Source organism: Theropithecus gelada, chromosome 9 (assembly GCF_003255815.1).
Source record: "Theropithecus gelada isolate Dixy chromosome 9, Tgel_1.0, whole genome shotgun sequence".
In the NCBI taxonomy this organism is placed as follows: domain Eukaryota; kingdom Metazoa; phylum Chordata; class Mammalia; order Primates; family Cercopithecidae; genus Theropithecus; species Theropithecus gelada.
This window is the reverse complement of record NC_037677.1, coordinates 67,329,023-67,351,328: the sequence shown is the minus strand read 5'-3', so window position 1 is coordinate 67,351,328 and position 22,306 is coordinate 67,329,023. Positions and strand designations below refer to the sequence as shown.

At 36.6% G+C, this 22,306-nt stretch overlaps 1 protein-coding gene across 1 annotated transcript in view; it reads right to left on the bottom strand.

The window, feature by feature from the left end:
- CTNNA3 (catenin alpha 3) overlaps positions 1 to 22,306 on the bottom strand; it is a 1,732,244-nt gene that overhangs the window by 825,690 nt on the left and 884,248 nt on the right. Inside the window, exons 7-8 of the mRNA XM_025397086.1 lie at positions 17,585 to 17,665; positions 7,902 to 8,054 (exon numbers count right to left, since the gene is read on the bottom strand). Coding sequence (XP_025252871.1) covers positions 7,902 to 8,054; positions 17,585 to 17,665 — 234 coding nt within the window. The remainder of the gene's footprint in view (positions 1 to 7,901; positions 8,055 to 17,584; positions 17,666 to 22,306) is intronic.

The following is a 22,306-nucleotide window of genomic DNA, read 5'->3' as shown; positions in this document are numbered from 1 at the left end:
GGTTCTGTATATATAAGCCCTAAAGAGCACATTGTAGGGACTCATTATGCTTGTGTTTAATTGAGTGAAATAGTGAATTAATTAAAAAGAACAGATCATCCCCAAAGCGCATGATCAGGCTGATGATTAAAACAAAGTTTGGTTTCAAGACTGGGATTATTCTTCAGCTAGTTGTCAATTAGCATGTTTGCTTGTTACCTCTTGACCAAATACCATGTTGGAGATCAATCTGGGGAAGTTTTCAAGTTCAGAGAAGTTTCACACACCAATTAATTGTATATCAAAACTTTGGGCTGGGCACAGTGGCTCACGCCTGTAATCCCAACACTTTGGGAAGTTGAGGCAGGCAGATCACCTTAAGTCAAGAGTTTGAGGCCAGCCTGGTCAACATGGTGAAACTCCGTCTCTACTAAAAATACAAAAATTAGCCGTGCGCGGTGGCAGGCACCTGTAATCCCAGCTATTTGGGAGGCTGAGGCAGGAGAATCTCTTGAATCTAGGAGGCAGAGGTTGCTGTGAGCTGAGATCACATCACCGCACTCCAGCCTGGGCAACAGAGGGTGAGACTCGTCTCAAATAAACAAACGACAACAAAAGAACCTTGGGTACATAATTTTAGCAGAGGATTTTGCATATGACAACTTTTGACCTGTTAATGTTGCTGAAAAACAATTCTATCTGAAATTGAAAGTGGATACAAGGGTCCAACAACTATATACATTTGAAAATTACCTTAAATGAAATTTTCAAAAGGAAAATTTGTCAGAGGTATCTGAAGATTCAGGTGATCTCTTTTCAGGCAAGATTTTTGGAAAAAAAAAATTAGAGAGGAAAGGGGAAACAAATGTTTTCTGAACGATGATGTCCACATTGTGCGGCATTTGGTACTTTAATGCGTTGGTATTCATAGGATCCTACTTTCTTCATGTTGCAGTGGAGCATCTCTTTTACAACGCAGAAATAAGAGCTATTAAATGTTTTTCCTAAGAACACCTCGCCAGGATTCAAACCCAAGTCTGTCTCCATATTTCATACGTTACTCAATAAATCATGTTGTTATGCACATTTCAAGATTTTCTATGGGGTTAATAGATGTTCATTTATTCAATAATTCATTCAATATTTATTGAACACTGCACTTACTAAATGTCAGACTAGGAAACAAAAACAAAGGTTCTAGACAGTATGTCCAGGGTCCAGCACAGTATATGGTCACAATAGGCTTTAAAGACATATGTATTAAATAAATGAATAAAGACACTTCTGCTCTCAACTTGCTCATTATCTACCTAGAACTGCACTGTCTGATATCTGGCCACCAGCCATGTGGCTACTGAGCACTTAAAATGTGGCCAGGGTAGATTAAGATGGGCTTTAAATATAAAATATACATCCCAGATTTTAAGTCTTAGCATAAAAAGAAATATAAAATATCTCATTAATGGCTTTTATATTGATTTGATTTATATTGAAATTACAGTGTTTGGGGTATATTGAATTAAATGAAACATATTAAAATCAGTTTACCTGTTTAGTTTTTTATTCTTTTTAGTGTGGATCCTAGAAAATTTAAAACTATACATGTAATTTCTTTCAATTCTTATTGGCCAGCCTTAACCTAGTGCTGTTAAGTCCTGGGGCACTTGCTTTTCTGTTTCCAGTTCATTATTAAAAGTAGTTCTATTCTCTCTCTTTTATGTATGATAATAAGTTAGGTTTTAAATGCAGTTTATTTTAAATGCAATCTATGTTTGTGAGATTAGAATCCATTGTTAGAGGTTAGAAATTTTTGTATTCAGATGCAAAACAGTCCGTACGCAGGCTCTACTAAAATATGACTTCCCTTTAGTCCCTTTCCTGATGAGAAGCTACCACAGTTCTCCAAATATATTACTGACAGCTATACAAGATGAAGTCTAACCTGTGCAGCCTGATAATCAAATATTTAAGGCTATTCAACTGCATCTATCCCATCTCATGCTCCTGCCAACTTAGCTATCTAGATTTCCTTTTTACAGTATTCCTGGAACACAGGAATGAGCATTGTGCCTTTATTCATGCTGTTATCTCTACTTGGAGTTCTTTTAAAACATAATCCAATGACTGCCTAGTTTTTAAGGTTCAACTTATTGTTTACTTCTTGGCAAATTCCCAAACTACTATAATTCCATGTAGTTTTCTCTTTTCTCTGAATTCTAAGACACTAATATTCCATTTAAAAATATCTATCCTTGACTGTGGGAAGGCTCTTAACTTTTCTATAAATGAATCATTACCCTTTTCTTCTATTCCAAACACTGTCAGTGGAAAATGCATACAGAAATCACTGCAACATAGAAAGGAACTCACTGTACATTCAGGTTAGGCTTTTAAGGGTCATGTTCAGCCACATCTTTCTAACAGTAAAAGGAATAAGATGCTGAGCAGTTTATAAGCCAGGGAGTGGGCAGTCACACTGGTGTGCTCTGTTCTACATAAGTAAAAGCATTCCTGACTATAGCATCCCTTCCCTACCAAAACAGGAGAGTTGCCAAGATGCTCACTTAGAACAGTTGTTGGTTTGTGTACAAGTGTTAAGTATGGGTTTGTTCTTTTTCTTTTACATCTTTTTGAGGGAAAGAAGAAGGAAGAATGGAAGGGGACTGTAAAAGCTGTATTTATTTATAATCAAACATATCCTTATTTGATAACAGATGACCAATTAAAGCAATGTGTGAAACTTGAGCAGCATTCTGTCAAAAAGCAAAGAAATTAGTAGAGCTCATAGCAATCAGCACTTCTTGCAAACAGCAAGAGTCCCCTCTAAAGCCTTCTGTCTTGGCACTGGGGCTTTGCTAAATCTGGCTCACCATTTTGCGAGTGGGGACAATCATCTTTGTAGGTGGTAGGGAAGTATTATAATTAAATGTCCACCCACTTTTTCCTTTCTGATGAAAGGCTCCCATGAAACTTACTAAAATAAGGTGCATAAAGATAGATGAATTTTTGATGAGTAAGTCGAAGCACCAACAAACCTGGCTTTCCAAATAGGGAAAATTCTTCAATTTATAGAGAAATTTCATGCCTAGATCATTAATACCATCATATTTAATGATAACTAACATGATAAAATCCATAGGGTCTCTGGAGATGTCACTGTTTTTGTTGGTAGTGATTGTAGTGTTCAGCATGAACTGACTTGTAGAAAACAAATAGAATTCAAAAACGAGAGTGAAATTTTCAAAATTGATTTTAGAGAAATATTAAATGATAGCCATTTAATCATAATAGCCTTTATAATAATAAATAATGAATTTATTAAATGTAATGGCATTCCTCCGAATAATAGTTATGTTATCACATTAGGTTTAGAAACTACATCTCTGAGATAGCAAATGGCTTGAAAGATGTTGTTGAATTGTCAGAAACTTTTTATGAGGGAACTCTGGAATAGAGTCTATAGTGTCTGCTTTTGATAATTAATGGTAATGGCATTTACTAAAATTACTGTGAAGAATTAATTTTAAGTACTTATATGCAGTAGACTAGGGAACTTCTCTGCTTAGTAACTGAGCTCAGACATATATTTCAAGTCCAGTTACTAGAATCCACAAAGTCAATATTTTAGAAAGAAAAAGAAGTTAAAATTAATTGGTACTATAAATGTTTTCCTTCATTCAATATGGATTTATTGGGCATGAGCTGTATAGACTTTGCTATCAGAGAAGCCTCAAAGCAATAATCCTCTCTAGAACTAATGAATATTTTTATCTGTAAACTAAATTTCATATTTTTATCTTCCTATTCAATAGATTTTATTGGCGGAAACCAGTAGAGATAATGGTGCTCTAAGTCACCAACAAGGTGAGATCAAAGTACTGGGGAGCATATGAACACATATGTCATTAATTGAACACCTTTGTCATTCATTGCTAATCACTATGTGAAGATGACTTTTAAAATACTCCTGACTACTTCTTATCCTTCCCTACTGTGGTTCTGTGGATCCAAGAACACAGAGTAACTTGGATGCTCAAAGTAGGAAAAGTTTGCATAATAGGTACTCAGTTCAGCATAACCAAGACAAAATTAGCCACAAAGTTCTAGATTCTCTAGTTACTGGCACTACCCAGGGTTTTATAACCATCATTACCCATGATCATTTTATACTAAACTACAATAATAGATGTGGTGACGCATCTGAGGTCTCCTCCTGTATTATTAGTATAGCGGGACACCTCAGATGTGTCACCACCAGAGAACAGGCATGTTCAGACCAAATTCATCGGCCACTGTCCTCCTCATTTCTGTTGTTTTTTTTCCAAATTCCCCAGATCTTTTTGTTTTTCAGATTATTACCCACATAATTTTTCAATATTTCATTTTCTGCTTTGTGTTTAGTCCTACTTTTTACAATCTTTTTGTCAAAGTTTCACGTTAACCATTATTTAAAGAGTTCCTTTAACAGTGTGGAGGTTTTCTTCAAAGATTTGATAGAAATCTTTAAAAATGGGCTTTTTTTCTCATTTAAGTCTTATTTCAACACGTTCATTGATTTTAGATTTCTCTGACAAACATGGCTGAGGTATCAAAACCCAGACATGTTGATAACAGCTTTTTCTCCAAGTCAGTTAGAATATAAGACTTTCTGTCCTGCTACGTCAAATTGCCCAACTAGGGAATAAGATGAGTGTATGTGCATGTCTTTGGGGTGGGGTGGCAGGGAGCAAGGAAGTGGGGGATTGTTAAACAGTCTATACAAGGAGAACTCACATTGTCCTCCGAAACTGATATATTTAGGCTCTCCTATTTTCCAGGAGTCTATCATAGACACTTCTGTCTCAATGTTTGTAGTAAATTAATGAATTAATGATGATTTTCTCTGTTGCTTTGGTTAGGAATATCCTTTCAAAAAAAGACTTTTCTGGGAGATAAATGCAGTACTGTTTTTTCTTCTTCATGAGATAGACACACACACACACACACACACACACACACACACACACAGAGCGAGAGAGAGAGAGAGAGAGAGAGAAACAACCTAGTGTGCAAGCAGTATGCCTAAAAATCATTTTCATTTTCTCTTGTTATAGGAAACTATAAGTCTGTAAGTCTCTTAGTTGAAAAAAAAATTTGTCACATCATAGAATTTAAGAAACTTGGAGTGACCTTAGATATTATTCTGTCTAACTTTCATTTTATAGATAAAGCAAATGAAACCCTGAGAAGAGTAGTGGCCACAAATACTTTGCTATTCCTTCTATTGAGAAATGCAATCTCACTGCCCCCTTTTCCTGTGTCTGGGCAGGCTCTGTAATTGGTTTGACCAATAGAATACAAATGACAACTTCAACTTCCTATTTCTTGCTTGCATTTGGGACTTCTCATCTAAGAACCCAACCACCATACTGTGAAAAGCTGAAGCTACATGAAGAAGCCAATGATTGATGCACCAGTCGACAACCACAGCTAAGCCCCCAGCTGACAGTTAACATGCACTTTCAGTCATGTGAATATGCCATTTAGCATGTCCGGACCAGGCCAACCTTTGGCAGGCTCCATTCCCTGCCAGTATCTGACAGCAAGCACATGAGAAACCTTAAGCAAAATTTGCCCAGCTCTTCCTAGTTAACCCATAGATTAGTGAGAGATAACAAATAGTTGGTTTAAGCCATTAAATTTCAGGATGGTTTGTTATATAGTAAAAGCTCATTGGAAATGAAAGTGACTTAGACCAAAGCTTCTAAGCATTACCAGAGTGAAAACCAGAACTCATATATCATCCCAAACCTCGTATAATCTCATTATCTCATTATAATGTGTTAAGGTAACATGTTGAGTTAAATGAGATCCAGTTTCAGTCTCCCAATAGTTCATAATTCCAAAATAGTGTATTCTTTTAAAACTCACATGGAATGCAGAATTTCCAAAATTCTTAAACTTTAAAATTAATTCTTAGAGCTGTGTCTACCTAACAGTAAGCCATCATTTGGTATAAGGTAGCACTCCCAAGTGTTCCGAAGGTAGTGTCTTAGTAATGTACCATGAAAGAAAGAGAGATAAGTAGATTTAATTTGTGTAAATTAAATTAAAGAGGTCTCTTTGCTTCAGGATTTTTCAAGAATGTAAATTTTCCAAGAGGAGCTATAGATAGTCCTTTTTTTCCTAAAATTGTTTGACCAGGGCACCTTTCTTCATCAAAAAACTAAATTGAGAAATAGGAAGAGGAATTCAATTTTGTCAGCATAAACCAAGTTTTGCTTTCAGAGGATTTCATAAAAAGAAGTTGTTTTCATAATTCAGTTGTCTTCAGCTTAGAGAATACATTTTTAGATAACACTTTTATGACTGTCAGGGACTATGCTTAGTTATGTTTTTTACAACCTGTTCCCATTGCTTTCCCCCCTTACTTTTAACATTCTTTTCTGTGTACAGTTAATAAATCTTTCTGGAATGTGTAGATGAAGGAATAAATAAAAGCAGATAAATAATAAATAATTCAATTAATTAAAAATTATCCTGAAATGTTTCATTAACAATGTCAATGACTATGAATGGGCCCAAAGGTTTTTGAGCCAACCCCTCATTTAGTTTAATAACCTGGAAATTAGCTCCAACTCTAATTAGCTTGGTTTGGGTTTTGTATCTTTATTTACATCTAAGGCCAATTGAAATGGTAACACTTACCGTATCTAACAGAGTTCTTGGGAAATTCAAAGGAGATTTCAAAGTTGGAGGTAGAACAGTTTTGGGCTACAAAAATTGCAGTAATCATGTATTCATCCATTACTTTCATTTTCTAGTTCTGGAGATTGAGATCCGGAAAGAGAGTTTATAGTGCAAATGCTAGTGGCACTGGAAACCTCCTCCCCATGGATCCACATTAAAGATGTTAGGAAAGTTCTCTTTTTCAGTAGATGTTATATTGATTGGTGTGATTCCAATTCACATCCTGATTATTAGAAGCTTTACAAGCATTTGGGCCATGAAAACATATTTCGCCACAGAATTCATGACTGGTATAGGAAGGTGTGGCGGTCAAAACATTTAATAACCCATATGGCATGGCCACTGACAACCAGAGTAGACACCAGCCATAAACGACTGGTGCAGCCATGCTCATGAGTATGAGCCATACTGAATATCATCTCAGCTCTAGCGATCTAGTAAATAACATTTCCCACTTCTTGCCACTAGTTTGTGGCCTTGTGAATGCTGTCATCTTATTTGTATTAGAAATTCCTCTATTCAGGCTGTCTCTTAAAGTATACTTCTGTTATTGATATCCATAATACAATAAGTTCTATTATCTCTCTCCTGGGAAGCTATCAGCACTTCACAGCTCCTTCAGCAATATGCTATCCTGCTACAAAAAATCATGGTGCGTTCCCATGTCTCCAGTTACCAAGCAGAGGGAATAATAGTTTTACTGTCTTCTTTTGCCCCTATGGGGACATGAGCCAATTCACTACCCCTACTTACTTATTCCTGGATCTCTCTACCCTGTATATCCTATATTCTTGTTCTGTAGTCATGCTACATAGTTAAATATGACTTGAAAGGCTGATAGAATAATGCAGCTACAAAAAGATGGCAGAGAAATAATAAAATAATATGAGATAGAGTACCTGATACTTTTAAGTCAGAATGGGAAGAAAATATTTGTAAGGATAAATCCAAGTATCTGCATTTAGCTAGTTCCTTTGTGAAGCTCTGATAAAATATGCATTAAAAAATAAGACAAGCCAATGTGGAGTGATCTATACAATTGGACATATACACCTTCATATCACCTTGACCAGACTCCGCTGTATTTGTAACATGGTGTCAAAAGTTTTTATTTGGGTACAATTCAACCATAAATGGAGAATGGGAGCCTCATTCTCCCAGACTTTAGTGAGTTACAGTTCTAGCATGCTTACCTCTACAAGCCTGCTGGTGTGTTCATGAAATATCGCAGCATATTCTTTTATTTCCTTCTCCCGGCCATTCTTAGCAGCTTCAATGAGGACCAAAAGTGGGACTGTCGTATCCAAGAAAGAGTCTGACACATGATCTATAATAGCCTTGCGGAGCTGAGAAGAAATGAAAAATTCAGGTGTTTTTTTTTTTTTTCCAGGAAATAGTTCACTGTTTCCTTTTCTTACAATCTCAGTAGTTGCACAACTCATTTTATTCATTTTTGCCCAATTCCTAAAATCACAATATTTAAGGATATAAAAAATGTCCCTTAAGAAACTAAAAAACAAAATATCCAGCCAAAAATAAAAAATAAAAATCGTCTAGCAATAGTTCCTTTCCTCTCAAAAGTAATTTTTCTTAAGTTATTTAACCTGGAAGTCAGATTAAAAATGGCAATACTTTCTTTGTTGCTCAAAGAAATTATGCTATTAGAATATGTACGCATGTGTATAAATAACATTGTACATCTTGTATTTTCATAATTACAAATTATAGAATGTTTTCTACCTTGTTGGAGGAGCTGATGATAAATTTTGATTAGCTAAATTGTATACTTCATGGTAATTAAGCCAAGTTAGATAACCGATTATGCCAGTTGATAACAGGTTAATAGAGCAGGAAGAATAATAAATAAGTTTGATGTCCAATTTTCCCCATTTGCATTAACTGTTCTTGTCCTCACACCTTAAATTATGAAACAACTATAACATTCTGCTACAATTAAATTAGATTACATGTAAGCTTATTAATGACAATTAGGCAATTACTCTAGTCAGTAGATATTTTCTGAGATTTAAAACTGCATTGAAAAATTAATTCATTGTATTTATATAATATCAAGTCTTTAAAGATCATAATATCGGGCGGGGCACAGTGGCTCATGACTGTAATCTCAGACTTTGGGAGGCCAAGGCAGGAGAATCACAAGGTCAGGAGTTCAAGAACAGCTTGGCCAACATGGTGAAACCCCGTCTATACTAAAAATAAAAAAAAATTGGCTGGGCATAGTGGCAGGCACCTGTACTCCCAGCTACTCGGGTGGCTGAGTCAGGAAAATCGCTTGAACCCAGGAGGAAGGGGTTGCAGTGAGCTGAGATCACACCACTGCGTTCTAGCCTGGGCGACAGAGTGAGACTCCATCCCCCGCCCCGCACCAAAAAAAATCATAATATCCTGAAATGTTTCACGAACAATGTCAACAACTATGAATGGGCCCAAAGGTTTTTGAGTCAACCCCTTCATTTAGTTTAATAACCTCTGTACAATAAAACAAAAAAATAAATAGCTATCAGACAGAAAAATGTAATTTTTCTGTGAAAATTATATTTTAGAGTTTTTTTTAAGCCAATAGATACTTAGTCTAGTTTTAGATTACTTGGGAATGAATGGTAATACATTTTTGGGGAGCTGAATGATAGAGCTACATAGAAAGTACTGTCTTCTATCATGATCATAGAATAATAAATTCGTAATAATTGTAGGTTTCTGGAAGAAAAATACCTCCGCCCAAAATGGTGAGCTTGCTCAGAAGCATTGTAAAAATTTTCTGACTATCAACAATTTAAGAAAGGCTTCAGGAAGATCCCCAAGGAAGGATTCTGCTTAGTATGCAGAAAGGCAAATTACTAGTGGCAACTAATTAATATTTACTGAGCACTTATTAGGACAAAGTATAGAGTGCTAAGGGGTTACAAGGCAAAGGGAAGACTTTAACTGAATGAATAATGTGTTTGCTCTCTATAGGAAGTACACCAGCGAAGTCAGGCATAAGGTCACTAATTTATTTGAGCTGGGAACTACAGGTTGTGTAAGTTTCAGACACTGAAAGAAAAGTAGAGATTCCTTCTAATTTCTCAGAGTGGGGGCATTTTTTAATGATTGTCCTCCCCTTTATTCTTTTCTTCTTTCATTGATAATTGGGACATGTAGATTATTCTTTTCTTCTTTCATTCTGATTGAGACATGTAGAAGGAAAGCTCAGATGAAATCTACACTAGAGATATGCCATGAAGGGCCAGCATATGGGAACTAACTCAAGCAGAGAGTGTGGATGAGACCATATAGAGTGAGGAGACCCATGAAGGACCTCTTAGGAAACACTACCATTTACAGGAGTTATGCAGATTAAAGAGTAGGGCCTAAAAAGAGACTGAGAAAGCAGCCAAGAAACAAAGAGACAAATTACCAACAACTAAAAGACAAACTTTCAGATATATCTCTGTGTTAATGCTCTTCAAATGTAGTTATCCTACCAAACATAACCATAATATTCACATCATGGACTGGTTAAATCTTCTCTTCTGTGTAAATGATTTCATTCAATACAGTAAATATTTCTGGAAACCATTTTCTCATCTTTCTACCAAGAGAAAGGTATTGAAGGAAATGTTAAGATGGAAATTCATGATCCCTTATAATCTAGTAGAAGAGTGAATATTACAATAATACATTAAACATTACAATAAAGAAAAACTCAGACACTGACAGCAAAAAAAAAAAAAATTAGAGACAAATTTTAAAGATAAGTTAAATTTATAAAAAGGAATGAGACTTGTCCATTGGGCTTGACTACTACGAGGTTATTGATAAACTTGGTAAGAGCAGTTTCAGTGGAAAAATGGGTCAGGAGTCCTATTGCTATGGTTTGAAGAGTGAATGAGAGACAAGGCAGTCAAGACAGTGAGTATAAACTCCTGTTTTTAATAATTTGATTGTGACGTAAAGAAGCAAGACTTAGTATTTGCTACTCTGAGATATATGTTTAAAGAGTGACTGTTTTTCATATAAAAGACATCGCTATAATTTCCCATCTGCAACTATAGCCAAAAAGTCTTATTACTCCCCATTGCTTTGCTGGAAATACATATTGATTTATTGCCAAAGCAAGAATAAGAGGTGAAAAAGAACTATTGTCTCACATTGTGCCAACCTTTGTCATCTTTTCGTCCCATGACAGAAGGAAATGTCCAGAAATCAGTGACTTGAGTTGGACGTGAACAAAACCTTTAGGAGCTAGCATATGGTCAGAGGCAGGGAGGTATCTCTCCCATGGAAATCATCTTAACCCATGCAAAAAACAAAGTGTAACTAATTCAACCAACCCACAATATTCTCACCAGCCCCTGTTGAACTTGTTGGTTCCTGATCCTTTACCTTCACTATTATGAACACATTATAGACTTTTGGTGCCTTATATCTCATCCTCTGGATCTATCTCTGATTTCAGCTTTTGCTGGGGGAACAGTTGCATGTCCTCTGAAGACATTCCATGCTTCTTGTGTGCATTCCTTGTGTCTCTTTGTTATTCTGTCTCAGGGCCTGTTCCTAGTCTCTGTGAAATTCTCAACCCAGCATAAACACTGCCTGGAAGTTCTTCAGCATCCATACCACTGGGGGAAACCCTCAACCTATGGGGATAGAAACTACCACATAAAATTCCTAGTCTCCATCCATTAGTCAGACAATTCTGGGAAACAGTCTGTTAGTTCTCAGAGATCCGCAAGCTCTCATTGCCTACAGCAGCAATCTCAATAGCATTATCATTTCCTCTCCCTGACTCGCTTTTCATGTTCTATTACACTTGCTTCCAGGAATCATCTCCTAAATAAATGACCTGCACTAAGGTCCTCGTTTTAGTCACTGCTTTTAGGAAAACCCATCCAAACAGGTACCTTTGTCTGGTATTAATGTCATTTCATCATGCACCAAGTAAGAGACTCCAATGTCTTATGTAAACTACTCATTGCTAATTATACTCTACTACATTGGCTCTGTACATCACTGAGTTTTGATCTGCCGTACCCTGAATTACACTCAAGAGGAATTATTATGAGATAGGACTAGAAGTGTAGGTAGGGACAAAATGTGAAAGGACTAGAATGTTATGTTAAGCAATTTTCTTTATATGTTCTGACATATTCATACGGGATTGTTTTCATTAAATTGTACAGTCATATATACCTACATGTAATACCAAAGTAGCCTCTATCTTATTTCTTTCCATATTATTTTCCTGCCCAGTGGCACAATGCATTCCTTTCAATCGGGTGATATACAAAAAGTTTAAAGAAGAGTCCAATATGCCAACATAGAAATAGAAGCCAAAGCACTAAAATCTGAAGTTAGTGGGAGGCCAATAGGAATTACAAGTACATATTTTCAATAAATACCTGTTTGTGGCCAGGCATGAAAGATGTTAGAACAAAACCAAACTGAGGTGCTTTTCATCTTTTCTCACTATAGTTTAATAAAAGGCTTTGAGACATCAATTTTTCTATTTCCTACTGATGTAAGTGGTTTGGGATCTCAAAATAATATATATCTCTACAATTGAAGCCCAAAGTGAAAGCCCTGTGTGAGAAGTCTAAAAAAGCCCCACCACTGCCACCAAATAAAGGAACAGAAAGAATGAAATTGTGAGGGGAAGGGGAATGGAAAATGGAGAAAGTGTTTCAGAAACAAATCATCCTCAGGGAAACAGAAAAACACATTTAGACTAGAATATTTTAAATTAAAATATTGTATTAAATTTTTAATAAATTAACAGTATTTAAATTTTAGTAAATATTATAAATTAAAAGCCACTTTAATTTAAATCAAATAGCAAAATGTGATCTTTTAAAGCTTGTCTAACAGGAATTAAATCAACCAATAATTATTTCACTGTGTATGTACTATGTAAATTTAGTGAAACTTCTCTCTTGTGGATACATAACATTATTTGATGATGAGGATGATGACCAGGAGGTATAAAAGCCTACATATTTTTTTCTGAGTGGTGAACTGGTACTATGCAACATAGAGGAGAGATGGACCTAGCAATTCAGAAACTCAGCAACTCAAGAATTAATCAAATTTTTGTTTTGTCTGTTTTTACCAAAATCCCATTTGACATACTTCATCTTTACTTTGGCATTTATGAAATAAAAGACATTTTTTCTTAATATACACAAATAAAAATTTTAGCCTGCTTTTAGTGAAAACAAATATATTTTTACTATGTATAATAAAATAGAAATAAGATATATTTGTTGCTTAAATATTTTTAATAAAGTAAAGGATGTTTAAAAAGTCTTCCTCCTTTTATTGAGAGAGTTACAATAGGTATACAGTTTTCAAATGAATGATGGAAAAGGAGGCTAAAGAAAGAAGAAAATTTAATTTTAAAAAAGCATTTAAAACAAATAATAAAGAAAATAATATGTGATGGTAAAATCAGTGTCTTAGGCACTGGGAGGTTCTGAAAGTGAATAGGCCATAATCCCTAGCCCATGGTGTAGTGACTACACATATGGGCTGGGGTTGGATGGACCTGGGCTAGAACTGTGTCTCTACCACTTAGCTGGGTGATGTTTGCTATGTTAACTCATTTTAGGGGACAGAGATAACAATACCATGGCATTATTTATTGTTTCAGAAATAAAAATCAATAATGAAATGAATATACTTGGTAGAGAGCTTTGCAAAGCATTTAGTAAATGACAGATGTTGTCATAACTATCATTATAAGGACTTAAAGTGCAGTGGGAAGAAAACTCATTATAAAAGAAAAAAATACAAGAATATAATCATTGCTGTAATAGAAGTGCACATGCTGTAAGTGTTCCAGGAAGAAAAAGATCCATTCCAGCTGGTGAAAACAGCAAAGGTTTCATGGAAGCAATAGCATTTACGGTACTCTGGAATGTAGTTGCTTATGTGTTGGGTGTGTGTGTAAATAGAGTTAGTAGAGAAGTCTTCAAGCTGTACAAGTCATATCTACAAAGAAGCAAGTGTATTTGAGCGGAAGGTGACGCAAATTCTGGTAAATAACAAGTAGACTCTTTTGTCAGAAAACAGGTTAATGTGGGCCTGGCGCAGTGGCTCACACCTATAATCCCATCACTTTGGGAGGCCGAGGCGGGCAGAACACGAGGTCAGGAGTTTGAGACCGGCCTGGCCAACACGGTGAAAACCCGTCTCTACTAAAAACACACAAAAAAAGTAGCAGGGTATGATGGTATGCACCTGTAATCCAGGTACTCGGGAGGCTGAGGCAGGAGAATTGCCTGAACCTGGGAGGCAGAGGTTGCAATGAGCCGAGATCACACCACTGCACTCCAGCCTGGGTGGCACAGTGAGACTCTGTCTCAAAAAAAAAAAAAAGAGAGAGAGAGAGAAAAAAAAAAGAAAACAGGTTAATGTGTTGGTGTGATGAGGAGGTGACAACACTGAGAAGGAGAGCTGAAGGAAAAGGAACATTAAGAATAATGGGGATTAAGTCAGGGCCAAATCACAGAGAACCTAGAACACCATGCCAAGAACATTTGTCTTTGTTCTCTAGTAAAACAGGCAAGAAAGTCACAGAGGAAGAAGGTTGAAACAAATAAATACTTTCACCTTCTAGAACATTCCATCTCGATGTCCTCAAATCTACAATTTGCTTCTCCTCAGATATTTCTAAGCAATCTCCATCATTCCTCATGGAAGAAGTCCAATCACCCTCTGAACTGAAGCTGAAATGTTTCTGCATTACTGATAGAAAGGCCATAGTACATGCACACGTATATTTATTGCGGCACTACTCACAATAGCAAAGACTTGGAACCAACCCAAATGTCCATCAATGACAGACTGGATTAAGCAAATGTAGCACATATACACCATGGAATACTATGCAGCCATAAAAAGGGTGAGTTCATGTCCTTTGTAGGGACATGGATGCAGCTGGAAACCATCATTCTCAGCAAACTATCACAAGAACAGAAAACCAAACACTGCATATTCTCACTCATAGGTGGGAACTGAACAATGAGAACACTTGGACACCGGAAGGGGAATATCACACACTGGGTCCTGTAGTGGGGTGGGAGAAGGGGGGAGGGATAGCTTTAGGAGATACCTAATATAAATGACGAGTTAATGGGTGCAGCACACCAACATGGCACATGTATACATATGTAACAAACCTGCACGTTGTGCACATGTACCCTAGAACATAAAGTATAATCAAAAAGAAAAAGAAAGGCCATGGTTAAGAAAGGGGATAAGGATGAATGGGCAGGAAGATGGGCTCTGCTTATTTTTTACTAAAAAAGTTTTAAAAAGATAAAACCAGTTCTAAAGCAAACAATGAACATTAAATACTCCAAAGAAAAACATTTTAAGGGCAGTGCTTTCTCTTTCCTGTGAGAAGAACTATATGTGAGATGCTTACAACAACTATTGGATAAACTCCTCAAGAATAAGAAGTGGAGATAACTTATGTTGCTGTTTTAATTAACTGTGATTTCTACCAAAAATGTAAACATCAGGATGAAAAATAAAGTACTGGGGGGGGTGGTAAGTGAGGATAACGAGAAAGAATCATAGCAACCAACTTCATCAAAATGGAAGATCATGGAGGTGTTACATCAAAGATAGTTTCTAACAATTCCATCCATTCCTGTACACACATATCACTTCTCCTACAACAGATAGAGCCTTCTCCTATTGAACTAGGACAGGGTTTTCAACTGTTTTTGTCTTGCGGATTATGGAGGAAATAGCATTCTCTGGCTTTGGAGCTAAGGCACTAAGAATGCTTGTCAGCTTCCATCTCCCTTTTCTTGGCAGCTTGAAACAGCATGTAAGAGATCTATCTAGGCTACCTTGCTAGAGATTGAAGCCCCGTGGAGGGACCCTAAAACATTAGGCACCCTATGGAGAGAGGGAACAGGAAATAGCACTGAGGTTCCAAACACCAAGTCCCAAATCCAGCCACAGTTGCCATTTGACTGCCACTACATGGAAAACCACAAGTGAAAACAGTACAGAAAATGGCCCTGCTGACACCCAGCCAACCCAAGGCATCGTGAGATGCAAATATGGTTGCTATTGTTTGTGGTGGTTTGTTAAACACTGATAGAAAATAGAAACAATGGAGATGTTAACCTGTGAAACCACACAGAGTGTTAATACCTTCAGAGCACAGCAGTTTTCTACAAGATAGGAGTATCTCCTTACTATGAAGAACAGTATTAGTAATCCCCATTGCTATTTCTATATCTCACTGATGGTAGTGAGGTGGAAACACAAGTAGGATTGCAAGATAAAATACAAGATGCTCAGTTACATTTGAATTTCAGATGAACAACTTTTTAAATATAAGTATGTACCATACAATATTTGGGACATAATTATACTAAACCATGTTTGTTGTTCATCTGAAATTCAAATTTAACTGGGTGCCTTGTGCTTTTATTTGCTAAATCTGGTAATTCCACACACAAGTAATTGCCTTTTCTTGATTTTATTTAGAAAAATAATAATTCTAAAACCTTTGGAAGTATAAATGTAGATCAGCTCTTTATGCATAATGTTGTTGAAGGCAATATAGAGGGAAAAGACACAAACGAGAGACACAATCATTGAGAGCTCATAGAAACAACTTTTCTGAGTCCTAGGTGAAGCAGATGGGGTAGAAATCCTTAAGACGATGGAGAATAGAGATCATTCCACAAAACTGGAGGATGGCTCTGAGGATATAAATTTCTGAGTCCTGGTACAGGTTCCCACTCAGTGCCCCATCCTCTTAGGCAAGTCACCTCACCACACTGGCTTGCTTTCTCATTTGCATTGTAAGACAGGTTGTGCTAAGTTCCTTCGGACTCTTACATTCCATGATTACAAGTGTTAATAGTAGAAATAGAACTCACATTAAGGGCATAAAGTTGAGAAACTGGGATTTTCGCAGACTTGAACATTATGTTTTTATGCAGCTATTATTAACTGGTTGGAGATCCCTATTTATTCTATTTCCAAATCTACTTCCAAATTAAAAGACTGCTCAGCCATTTTACTAAATCTTGTCATTAAGTTACAATAATATATTGCATTAAGAGCTCATAGTTGAAAAGCTTTTTGTCCCTTTTGATGGGTTAATGATGACCAAGTTAAAGTTGCGCATGAGAAAGAACTCTGGCTATTGAACAGAGGAAAGGAATGAAGAGCAAATGTCTTTGAAAATAGCTAAGTCTTCCTATTTCTGGAAAAATGTTTAATTTGTGGCATAATACTAAACTTCTAAATTGTTTAATGAAATTCTTTCTAATCCCATGTTCCTGGTTATCTAAGGTTAAAAAGAAGCCTTAACTTTTACAAAAACTAATTTTTGAAGTATCCTGAAAAGAAAAATTGAAGGAGGAATGGGAAGGGTCTCTGAATTACTTACTAGTCAAACATTTGGATTTAAGCATTTGGATGATGAACTCTGATGTAACAGAATAAATTTATCAACTTTCCCTAAAACCTTGCCATGGGTCAGGCCCTTACATGCATTTTATTGATTCCTCACAGCCCTATTGCATATTATTAATTTCCTTTTATAGGTTCAGAGAAGCTCAGAGAGCTGAAATTTGTGCCCAAGATCTTATAACCGATGAGGACAGAATCAGAATTTGAACATAATTCTGTCTGATAAGGCACACATTCTTTCTTCTACTTTATGTTTGCCACAAAAATGTTTGAGGTATGAATATATAAATGTGAAAAGTATATATTTATTCTTCTTTTCCTGTTCTAAATTAATTTGAAAGGAACAAAACAAGAAATAAATATGTCTACAATGAATAACAGTTTCATTTAGCCCCTATGTTTCTGACTCCGTATCTCTCTCTTCCCTCACCTGTCTGCGAAGGTCTCTTGTCTTCTTACACATGTTGTCTAAAGCAATATTCAGGGTATTACTCCTTTCTTTTTTTCCAGCCTGCAAAGAAGAAAACAATGACATCAGCAATGGTATCAATTAATCTTTATCACTTAGCAATTTGCTTTCTAAATTTCCTGAAAATAACAGCTTGAAATTCAAGAATAGGTTTCAAAACTGCTATATTATATATGATTCATGAGCATTTCACTTAAGACTAAGTAGAATGGTGATTAAAGTTCACATTATTTTCATCTTTAAGCTTCTGTAATATTTCCGATACAGAGTTAGGTGGTATTCAGTGTGACAGTAGGCAGAGCATTATCTTCATGAAACTCTGTTCTTCATTTTTAACAAGTCAAATCTTAAATCACTAAGCATGCAATTAGCTTAAAAGCATTAGATGCCCAATTTGTCAACTTCTGTGGGAGTTTCTGAAGTCATTCCTATGGTGTATTGTGTAAGTTATGCAGAGCCATACTGGAGTTTTGCTAAACACTAAATAAAATATGCAGTGCAAATTCATACAACTTGCAAAAGTTGACCACAATTTTAGCTGACAATATTCCAAGAACAAATTGTTTTAAGTAAAAACTGGACGCTGTTCTTGGCTCTTTAAGATAATTTGTGCAACACCTTTTTATTCTTTGAGCAGAACAGCTCTCTGTTATATCCTTAACCTAAATCTTTAGGCTATTAAGCACATAGAGAGTCACCTTGGTTGGTATTTTCTACATATTATTTTCGTGCAAGACAACTGGATTAAATCTAATCATACTTTTTGCCATGATATCTCACATAAAAGAGATTGGAAAAAATCATTATGTGATTCACCTCTAGGAAAATTGCTGCTATTTAAATTAATAAACTGAAAAGGGCTCTTGAGAGGAGACCTTGAAAATCAGGAAGGCAAGTTTAAGCAGCTGATAACTGAAGGGGTTTACAGCACAAACCCAGTGAAAAACGACACTGAGGCCAAGTATAAACCACGAGGCAGCATGTCTGACACTTTCCCCAATGACTAAACTCATACGTAAACCCATACTCTCCAGTGGACTCTGCAACAAGAAATTCAAAAACTTTCTATACTCTGTCCTAACCTATTTTTTTTACTTATGTACTGCTATATACTCTCCTTTACAGTAGCAATACTCCTGTGCTTTTCTGTCTCTTCTCCCCAGTTCTTACATGCAATGTACCTTTGATTTCAGACAGCATCTTCTAAAACAACACCTACTGAAGTCCTATGTCTTCCTCACTGGTTTCCACAAGGAGTTCTTCCAACAACCCTGCTCAAAAGTAAACTCTCACTTTTCCTTTTTCCAACAGCATTTTGATCATTTTGATCATTTTTCAATATAATCATTTTATTTATGTGCATAACCCTTATGATACTGTTAGAATTTTGATATTACAAAATATATCTTAAATTTTTTCTATTCCTGATAGTAACTTACATAGGACTTATTGAATAGAGTTGACTAGTTTATAAATGAACAATTTAATTCAAAACACAACATAGTTTGATTAGAGGCCTACTATTTTCCAGGAAGGTGTCATTCTAGGGACCCTGGAGGAGATTTTAGCATTTAGCCCTCAAGGCACTGCTAAAGTTCTCTGTGAGCTGAGGTTGCTGGTATCTACCTCAACCTCAGGTCAACCTATATTTTCCCAGCAGCAGTGCTATTGATATTTAACGTGTGAAAAATATTGAGATCATTCTATACATTGCAAGATATCTGGCATTCATGGACCCAGGTCTGCTAAATTCAATACCAAATCTGATGCACTTTGACAGCCAAAAACTGGCACCATATATGTCCAGCTGCTTCCTATAGGGAGACACAGTAGAAGGCCACTAAGTCTTTACCACGTTTTAGTTTCTTATAAAGAAAGTGTGGAATGTGTACACAATGGAAACTGTGTCTAGTGAAGAGAGAAGGAAGAAAAGGGAAACAGGAGAGATTTGGTTAGGTTATTTCTATGAACATTAATAACATTCTGGATATCAGAGCAATGGCAGTGATTACACAGATGAAAGTTGTGGCTACCTTCACAGCTCCTACCCAGCATTCTCTATGCTAGCAGTGGAGAATTATGGAGAGTTAACTCATGACTATATAGGATAATGACATAAACAGATACACAATGAGCTCTCAGACAGTTTCTAATTTTACCTAAAGAACCCAGCCCTTATTCTGTAGTTTCATGCAGTGTTTGCTCTGGGCTGTATCGCTTTCTACTTCATGAAAGCAGAGATAATAAAAAGGAGGCAGAACTGGGACAGACAAAGAGACCTCCTACACACACGCACACACATACACACACACACACACACACATACACACCATATCAGGAATAATATGGGAGACTCCTGTTGTGTTGGCTGTAAAAACCTGCAAGCTTCTGTGGTGTGTTTCATCAGAACAACTAAAAGATGTCAGGATGACAGGAGGTGACAGCGCAAAGGGATTCAAGAAGGACTATAAAAATTATTCCCTAATTTCTAACCAGAGCTTAACCCTAGTTTAAAATGTTTCACTGGGTCAAAGACATTTCATTGTCTAGGTAATAATAAACAGTCCCTACCATGAGGGAAGTTTAAAGGTCTCCCTTCTTGCTTTTTTCTCCCTCCATGCCCTATCCTCAACCACAATCACCTTTCTTCTTTTTCACCTCCGGCTTTTTATTGGATCCTTGCTCAATTTATCTAGATTTATTTGGCTTCAGTCAAGCCACTTTATGCTTCTTTATTCCTTTTGCATAGCATAAAAATAAATAAGGCAAGGAGAAATAGCCCCATCCTGCTTAAAGGCCCTCATTCCTTCTTTTTTCAAAGCCTTAACAAATCATCAAGCAATGAGCTAGGACTAAAGGTGAATTCTGTGTTCTGAGGCAAGAGATGGAAAGGGCAGGATATTAAAACACAACTGCAGATAACAGTCAGAACCTGCCTATATCCCAAGTGCTCAGAAAAGAGACTGCTCCTTACAGAAATCCTTGACAGAAGCCATCATTAAGTCAGCAAATCCCTGCTAATGGAAAAGGGACCACTTACAGTGGAGTGTCAGGCAGATAGACACTGAGAAAACATGGCACAGGTCAGCACTGAATGGGGAAAGTGGTCACATTCTTCATCTGTAAACAAACTGCCAAGAAAGACTTTATTAAAAAAAATAATAACAATTCTGGGCTGAGAGCGATGGCTCATGCCTGTAATCCCAGCACTTTGGGAGGCCAAGGCAGGTGGATCACCTGAGGTCAGGAGTTCAAGACCAGCCTGGCCAACATGGTGAAACCCCATCTCTACTAAAAATACAAAAATTAGCGGGGCATGGTGGCACACACCTGTAATCCCAACTACTTGGGAGGCTGAGGCAAGAGAATTGTTTGAACCCAGGAGGCAGAAGTTGCAGTGAGCCGAGATCACACTACTGCACTCCAGTCTGGGTAACAGAGCAATACTCTATCTGAAAAATAAATAAATAATAAAATAGTAAATAAGTAATAGACAATCAAAAAATCCCAACCTTCAAGCTGCTTACTCCCTAGTGGAGAAACATAAGGTCTAATTATATCCCTCCTTTGCTCTAAAACCCTTCACTCTATCCCTACTGATGAAATTAAGAACAAAGTCTTGATCATTGTGTTGAAAGCCTTATATAATCTACTTCCATATTTGCTTATCAACCACTAATAAGACACCTTAACAGGTCTTTTGTATTCTCTGCAATATGATTACAACTCAAGAACTCTGCTTGTATAAATACCTCTCTTTGCGTTTCTTGTCTCCTACTTTTCTTGTTATGAATCTCTTTCTTTTTTTTTTCTTTTTTTTTCTTTTTTTTTTTTTTTGAGACAGAGTCTTGCTCTGTTGCCCAGGCTGGAGTGCAGTGGTGCCATCTCAGCTCACTGCAACCTACACCTCCTGGGTTCAAGTGATTCTCCTGCCTTAGCCTCCTGAATAGCTGAGATTACAGGTGCCCACCACCATGCCTGGCTTCTTTTTTTGTTCTTTTAGTAGAGACAGAGTTTCACCATGTTGGCCAGGCTGGTCTTGAACTCCTGACCTTAGGTGATTGGCCTGCCTTGGCCTCCCAAAGTGCTGGGATTACAGACATGAGCCACTGCACCTAGCCTGGTTATGGACCTCTTTTAAGGTGCAACTCAATTACTAAATTTTACATAGAGCCTTTGTTGATCTTCTCATTTGCAATTAATGACTCTCTTCCATGATACTTTCTTATAGTTCTTATACTTCTTTTATAACACTTGGTTTACTAAATAGTTCAACATAGTCAACAAATCTTTATTATCTACTATATGCCGGACACCATACTAAGAACTAGTAGTAATTAATACATTAGATCTAGTCTCTGCCTTTCAGGTGCACAAATCTAGTGACAGACATAAACACAGTAGTTTATAGAGGTACCTAGGGTAACACATGGACTGATGAGAGCAGCACTCTCATTAATGATGAAGGAAGGATTCTTGAGTAGGTAACAATTCAGTATTAAAGGATATATAAAAGTCAGCCAGGTGAAGAGAAGAGAAAAAGCTTATCAGGGACAGGTATAGCCTGAGCAAAGGTAAAGGTCCTTGAAGATTATTTGGTTATTAGTAAAAGTGTTAGGGGAGGCCCGATCCTGGAGGTCTTTGCTATGCTAAGAAATGAGGTTAACCCTATAGACAACTGGA